At 33.4% G+C, this 8,180-nt stretch overlaps 1 protein-coding gene across 1 annotated transcript; it reads right to left on the minus strand.

The window, feature by feature from the left end:
• Positions 1–4,709: 4,709 nt before the first annotated feature.
• Positions 4,710–6,965, minus strand: LOC132758899 (uncharacterized). Its single transcript, XM_060750608.1, has one exon. It carries the CDS (start codon positions 6,857–6,859, stop codon positions 5,060–5,062), a length of 1,800 nt encoding a protein of 599 aa, XP_060606591.1. The 5' UTR covers positions 6,860–6,965; the 3' UTR covers positions 4,710–5,059.
• Positions 6,966–8,180: the final 1,215 nt, after the last annotated feature.

The following is an 8,180-nucleotide window of genomic DNA, read 5'->3' on the forward strand; positions in this document are numbered from 1 at the left end:
ATTAACATAATTTGATCTATTTTTCTAATAGAATAGTAAATGTTAAGAACAGACTATTTTTTTTCTTTTTATTTGTTGAAATAACTATCAATTCATGACTAGTTACCTCCCTTGATGTCTGAGATAATTGGTATTATTTGCATTATAAATAGGCTATTTACACAGGCTATATGCAGGTTATGTATCTAGGTATAAAGAAGGTATCTGTTACTGAGATTAAGATATACCATGTTGGTTTATTTATGTAAAATAAATGAGAAAAAAAAACGGTAACCAAGATAAGATACTAAACCAGAAAACATTTAGATTTAAAAAAGTGTCAGTTTATATATATTATCATACACATGATACATCCATGCCAGTTTTGCCCTTTCATTGGGATTGGAATAGAGACATTAAGACAGACTTTATTTATAGTTGGTTATGGTTAATAGTACAAATTTAAGCTTGTATCCCACATGAACACAAGTTAAAATGATAAGAAACAAAAAAGTGTACAAACCACTGTTAAGATAATTATACATACAAATGAATTCAGATTGACATTGGTAATGAAATTAGAGCATTTAAAATGAAAATGAAAAAATACAGTCCTGTATAATAAAGTTGAAATAACAGGGTTTTACACATATACATAGTACATAATTCAAGGAAAAGATAACTTGAAAATGAAATTACAAGCAAGACAGGAATTAAATGAAACAGAACATTAGATGCATATAAAGCGAAACAGCACATTAGATGCACATAAAGCAAGCATTACTTTTCATTACTCTATGTTTCAACTAGTTCTAAGAATTCATTGAAGTCAGATGTACATCTGAGATCATTAGATAAACTATTCTAGACTTTAGCTGCTCCAAGAAAAAAATCTTCAACATACTTGGTTTTGCATACTTTTAGGGTACATTCAATGTATTTTGAAATGTAAAATTGTACATGCAGTACAAAGATATTATTTTATTAATCAGTTTGATAACGCTTAATGTTAAAAGTTGTGTTCTTTTTGAAATTAAGTTTTATTTTATAGTGAAAAAAGTATGATATAACCTTGTAAGAATCTTTTATATTTTCTTTTTGTAAAACTATTCCTGGGTTTGTTTAAATGATCCCGCTTATATGTACCATATAAAACAAATGTATGTCAAATTGTCATTTATATGTTATGCATTAAAGGTTTATCATTTTCTGTTTAGACGTTGTCTATCACCACAACACTGTGTGCTGAAAAAAATTGGAATTAGCTTTTAATTAAGACACATTTCTCTGCAGTAATCACCTATTGGGTACTCGCTTGGTACCAAAGACGAACTCGCCAGCGCGACTGCGAGTGCCACAGAGGTCGAAGACATTTTTGGATTGCTAAATATAATTGAATTGCAACTTATTATACATGCTGAAGCATCCTCGTAAATATAGTACATGGGAAAATATGGAAAAAAGGAAAAAAATAGATAAAAAAGGCAAAAGTAAGATAGAAAGGCCTAATAAAGATATAATAAGACCTTCCGCATGCAAAACAAGTACCATTACCACTAACAGACCAGATAACATTCTTTCAACTCTTACCTGTAGGTGCGTTTTTATACATGTATATGGCATATTCTTGCCATCCCTGTGTACTTCTGAATTTAAGATTCTCCATTCTCGATCATATTTGAACCGAAGGACTTAACATTCTTTAATGTACATTTGTAGGTAATAAATAATGTAATATCACTAACGGGAAAAAAGAAAATTAAAAGGCATAAAACTTAACAGGAATTAATTCTTATTGATAAATACAACTCATCACATTTACAATTTTGTGTATTTACAGGCTAATAAAATCTTTTGTTGTCATTTTTGTAATTCAAATGATACAATCAGAGAATAATAGGCTTTAATTATTTACAACAGACAGCCATATAGAACAGGTTTAATGACTTGATAATTTATGAAAACATGTATATGCATTAACATATTATTTTTTTAAGATTCCAATGTGCCATAGTTATGTAAAGTGTTAAGTTGTTATGGTCATAAGGACCCTATTCAACCTAAAATGAGACATTAGAATGAATGATTGGTATGAAGTCTTTTTGTAAGAGTAACATATTTTATCCCTGTAATATATGAAACTTTGTATACTTTCACACATTCCCACAATATCTTGTTATTCAGCTACATTGCTTTCTTAACTATCAAAAATTATCACTTTGGTAAGGTCACTTGATTAATGATGGACATTTTCTCACCCCCACACACAGATATAGCTTTTTCTGGTAGTGTTTCAACGCATTTACCTTGAATGTTTTTTAAGGGAAAGAAAATTTAATGTCATATAAGAATATATAGCAGTAAAAGAAATTGTAGTTTATGAGACTATGAAAGTTGCGTAATATTTTATTCCAGTGACACATAAAAAAACCTTAATTGTTTTACTATAATTCCTCCCTACAAATAATCTCTTGGTATTCTGGCAGTATGCAGTACTTGTTGGTGTATATATGCCATATATACTGCCCCCGAGTTGTGATGACACTTCACGGTGCGAGATTTTCTGAATGTCTTCTATGGCAATAGCTAGATCCGGGCTGCTTTTCGTGTGCCAAACTCTAGAATAGAATGTTGGTGTGTGATCTGGTTTGTTAAGGAGGACGAGATGATTGGACACAATCCAGTCCTCAACTTCCTCGCCTTTGGCATTAAGCTCCTTGTATCCCCAACTAGGAGAGTGGCTGTTGAAGTCGCCTAATGCTATCCGGTTGATCTGGTTGTCATTTAGCTGGGGTAGCTTGATCTGCTTGTTTGGAGGGCTGTAGAGATTGAGGACAGTCAGGTTTCTGTCTGGCGGGATGACCTCTACACTGATGGACTCTGTGTCTGAGTCAAGGAAGCGTTCTTTCTCAACTGATGGTAAACTATTCTTCCCTTAGGTCTATTTGTCTATCATGTCTGTAGAGTTCATAACCTCTGATGAAGAATCGGTGGTTTTCATTAAGATGGGTTTCCTGGATGCAGCAGATGTCGATGCTGTTAGTTTTCAGGAAATTTTGAAACTCTAGCTTTTTGTGCTGCACACCCTCTGCGTTCCAATGCATGATGCGGAGGGGCTGGTTGTGACTTGTAGCTATACTCTGTCCTCCCCTAGTTACTATAGGAGTACCAGAGCCGCAGTCAGTAGCTTTTGGTGGACCCCTTCGAGGCTCGGGTCCCGGCGCCGCCCTACCCTGTCCACGGTTCAACAGGACGACACCACATCGATCCATCGTTAGTTGTACGGCCATACTGATGGGTTGTGCGTGAATGTCCGATTCGCTTCCCACGCCGATAAAGGCTGACATTCGCCGACTTCGGTGGTTGAGGTTTTTGCTCAGGGTGGCCTCCTCCCAAAGAATAGCTGCCTGCAAGCGCTCTAGAACCTACTCCATCCTTGGTTTTTATATTGGTGATTTCCTTCACCCAGCACTTTCCCCGGAGGGGGTATAGCCGCAAAGCAACGGAGGTTTTAAATTAGAGTTTTCCTTCTCCTAGACAGACTGCCTTCCTAGGCTTACGAGTTCTGTCTACTCGAAGCAGTGGTTATGGCGCCAAAGAACCGCTTCGCTCCTTCTCCTGTTAGCATAAGCAGGTCCGCCGGGTTAGTAACAAGCCACGCATGCAGGCCAGGAGCTGGACTAGGTTGACAGAGGCTATATTTTCCGCACACCGTTGGAGCATTTTCTAAGTAATGGGAGCTTGTCCCCATTACCACCCCTTGTGATATGAACCACTGGACCCCTGACTGCTTATAAAAGGACACTATTATGATGTCAAATATGCTAAATTTCATTTCAGATGTAGCGTTTGAATGGAAACAACACCATTTTGTTTTCTATCATTCAAACTGTTGGTTAGAAAAATGTTAATAAGTGATGTCCAGTTGCGAAGTGCAGTGAAATTCTGTATTAAGCTCAATGAATCTGCAAAATAAACTTTAAAGTAGTTTGACTATTTAAAGAATAAAGGGGTTATCTACTTACTCAGGTGTCTGCATGATCACTTGAGTTAGTGTTTTAAGGACATCTTATAGAGTTGCATCATATATCATCAACCAAGGAGGTTATTTGCTTGTAAATTCAGACTTATTTCAGATCATTAAAGGTGGCCCTAAAGACATTGAATTGGACAGAATTAAACTGTATCATGTATTTTTATTTAACATCTTATGAAACATCTTTTTAATGAAACATCATTTTTTGGTTAATTCCTACATTATCATGACTTTATTTAATATTAAGCACAGAGAATAACTGACAGCTCTTTTCTAACAGCTCAGTTTTTTAGTGCATTTAATATTTAGGCTAAATGTTATTTTCAACGTTACACACCAGGATTTCTTTTACCTCAGAAACAGGGGAAAAGTATATAATACTTTTTGAAAATGGAAATGTGACACTTTTGGCCTCAAATCAGCTAACAAATGGGACTGAAAGTGACTCAAAGGCAAGTCTTCAAAAATCGTCTCTTTAAGCATAAGTATTGCAACTGAGATGTCTGGTGTGTGTCATTGTCTAGTTGACTTGTTTTAAGTCGATATATTTTAATTGAGCTAGCCACCATTGCTTTCTTGTTATGCCATGTAAACACTGGTATGTTATATCATATTGTCTATACATGTACATACTAAACATTCTATAATATAAAAATGTTGAATTGAAAGAAAAATAAAAAGCATAAACTTTAACAGGAAATAAAATTTATTGATAAATGCATCTCATTTCATTTACAGTTGCGTGTATTTACAAGCAGGTATTAGATCTAGTGTTTTCTTTTTGGGAAAATAAATGATAAAATCATTTTATAGAAAGAAAAATTATAAGCATAATTTATTTACACAAGTCAACCTTATAAAACATGTTAACGGATTTGATGCTGATGAATATGTGCATTAAAATATAAGTTCAAGATTCCAATGTGCCATATCTTATAATAGAGTGTTAAGTTGCTATGGCTATAAGGACCATATTCAACCACCCTAAAATGAGACTTAGGAATGAATGTTTGGTCTGAAGTCTATGCTTAAATGTTACAAAATTTACTCAAGTGTCACATTGAAAATTTTTATTTTTCTATTACAATCCATTCCAACAAATAATCTCTTAGTATTCTGGCAGTATGCAATACTTGTTGGTGTATTTATGCCATGACTTTTATCTATCAGTATTTTCACTTTGTTGAGATTACGAGATAATTGATGGATATTGTTTGAGTCTTGACCACACACACATACTGATCCAAAATCATCAACAGCAAGTTGGTGAGGATAATTCAGCTTCTCATCTTTGTATATGGATTTCAACATTCCATCAAAAGTCAAACAGGTCACAGTGTTCTTGTCACAATCAGAGACATATATCATAGTATTGTCAGGACTAACAGTCAAGTACAAAGGATTGGAAAACAGATTCTGACAATTGTTTTCGTTGTCAAATGATTTCACTATTTTACCTGACATATTTAAAATCTTAACACAACTTGGATTCCAGTATGAAACAACAAGATGGTTATTACTGTAAACAATACCCCTACAATGACCATTCCCTGGTATTTCAGTTATATTTAGAATTTTCATATCTTTAGAAAATGTAATAAGTCTAATCTTCCTGTCGTCTGGAAATGTAACAACAACTTTGTAGTCTGTAATTTTTGTTAATCCATGAGGATATTTATCAAATTTAAATTCAGTGAATGATTCTTGGTCTGGCTGTTCTTGCTTATAAATAACTAGACTTTTCGTATACCAGTCCGATGTTAGAAGTGTGTGTTCAGATAAAACAAGCAAAGACGACACATTTCTGACCTGATGGAACATATCTGAATTAAACGTAACCCCCCTCTCTAAAGCTGATACATGTACTTTTACCAATGAGAAAAAGGTTGTTTCTTTCTCAAGAGATTGAGCTGTTGTTTGAATTTTAAATGGTTCAAGTTTGTAGCCTTGTATGAAGGCATCTTGTATTTTACCAGTAGAGAGTTGAATTTGTTTGCATTTATGTTTTGCTAGTTTTAATTTGATAAATAGTTTGCAGTTTTGGCCTATTTTCTGAGCATGTTTTAAATCAGAAGAAAGAATTTCAAAATCCTTAGTCAAACTCAAGTGTTTTGATTTGAGTTTTTTAAAGTTAGTATTTGTGTTAACAACCTCTTCTTTCATAACTGTTTCAGCTTTTCTTACTTTTACTTCAAATTTTCTTTCCTTTTCAGACACCCTTTGAATTAGTTCTGACCTTTCTTTCTTTAACTTAGCAATGGAATCTTCCATTTGCTTATCAAAATCATCGATTAGGTATTGATGTTGTTGTTTGTAAGTTGCTATCAGCTTATCTGTATACTCCTTACATGCTTTAATTATGTTTTCTTCTTGTTTATCAATCAATTCACATTTTGCTTTTAACAATTTTTTAATGTTGTTCATATCCTCTGATAATGTGTCCATGTTCAGTTTGATATCATTTAATTCATTACTCTTTTGTATGCCAGAAGCAAGGGTAGGTAAATGATTAACATTTCTACAGTTCTCATGATCATTATCCTTACATTCTTGACACCCCTCTATATTACATTCCAAACAGTAAAACTTGATCAGTTGTTTTGGATGCAAAGAACATTTTTCAAAATAAAAATCCTGTGGCATTCTACCACTGTCATAGATTGTGTGAGCCTTAAAATGTCTCTTATGATATTCTTGGCAGGTCTTACATTTATATTCCACACAATTTACACAGAAAGCTTCAGCTGTTGCATAAGCTCCAGTGTGTTTTTCACATTCCTCACAATACATTTCTTTCGTTTCATCAGAGTCTTGTGTTAATGATTCACTTAATTTTGTTGCCATTTTAGTAAATTCCTAATTTTATATAATTGTCTAAATTTCTATTGGTTGTGTATCCTTTTACTAATAGTTCAAGAACATATTATTTGAATTTTTTATTAAATACCGTTATATACTACTTTTGACTATCAAGCAAACATGTCAGAAACTGGTGACATTAATGGGCAATTCAACAATGTTTGACAAGGCTGGTTCAGATAACGAGGTAGATTATTTTTGTTGTACATGTAGTCTGATAACTTGTCATATGAAGGATCAAAGTTTTTATTAAGTTTTGTCATATGATAGTTTGATAAATCTCTATCTGTTTTGATAATGTTTGAAAGTTTAAATTTGTGCTCTTGCTGTATACTAGATGTCAGGTTAAGAAGTCATTATAATGTAAACTTTTTTAACATTTAGGAAAGAGTTGTACTATTTCTGTAACACTATAAGAGTTTTTAATTTTTCTGCTTCATGTAACATTATGCCAGGGTTTGTTTTATAATAAGGAACCATAATATTATAACAAATGTACCTTAGAAACTAAGTAACTTCAGTCTTTTTTATGCTCCACAAAGGGTGAGCATATAGTCGCGCTTTGTCCGGCGGTCCGTCTGTTTTTATTGTCCAGGGTATAACTGTAACAACAAGAGGTATGAACTTGAAACTTTGTATGTAGATAGATCTACATTGGGTAGATGTGCTTTGCACAAGAATTTAAACTCTGCATTGCCTTATTTTGGAGTTATTGCCCTTTGTTTATTTTTATACTTTAAACTTTGTCTGGGACATAAATCTAAAACTATAAAAGATATCAACATAAAACTTCACAGGTACAATCTCCATGGGTAGATGTGCAGTGCCAAAGATCCATAACTCTATCTTGCCGACTTTTGGAGTTATCACCCTTTGTCCATTTTTACACTTTAAACATTGTTCAGTACATTGTTCTAAAGGTATAATAGATATGAACAAGACACTTTGTATGTAGAGACATCTCATTGGATGTGTGTGCAGTGCACAAGAACTGAACTCTGCTTTGCCTTATTTTAGAGTTTAATTGTACTATGTTAATTTTTACACTTCGAACTTTGTCTCAGGACATAAGAGATATGAACAAGAAAATTACTGTAGATAGATGGATATCATTCGGTAGATGAGCAGTGCAAAGAACAGTAACTCTGCCTTGCCTAAGTTTGGAATTATTGCACTTTGACCTTTGTCCGGGACATAACTCTGTGTCCAAAACCTATTCGTGGAGCATCAACCGGTTCTTGTTTTAAATGTTATAATGTGTTACTTTGAAACTTAGTAAATTATGTCTTTTTTTAATTTTAATTTT

The sequence above is a fragment of the Ruditapes philippinarum genome, unplaced genomic scaffold (genome assembly GCF_026571515.1).
Source record: "Ruditapes philippinarum isolate M1 unplaced genomic scaffold, ASM2657151v2 ctg8181_1_1_1_1, whole genome shotgun sequence".
NCBI lineage: Eukaryota > Metazoa > Mollusca > Bivalvia > Venerida > Veneridae > Ruditapes > Ruditapes philippinarum.

Excerpts from the sequence above, each read along its gene's own strand:
- LOC132758899 (XM_060750608.1), bottom strand. The coding sequence starts at position 6,859 with ATGGCAACAAAATTAAGTGAATCATTAACACAAGACTCTGATGAAACG.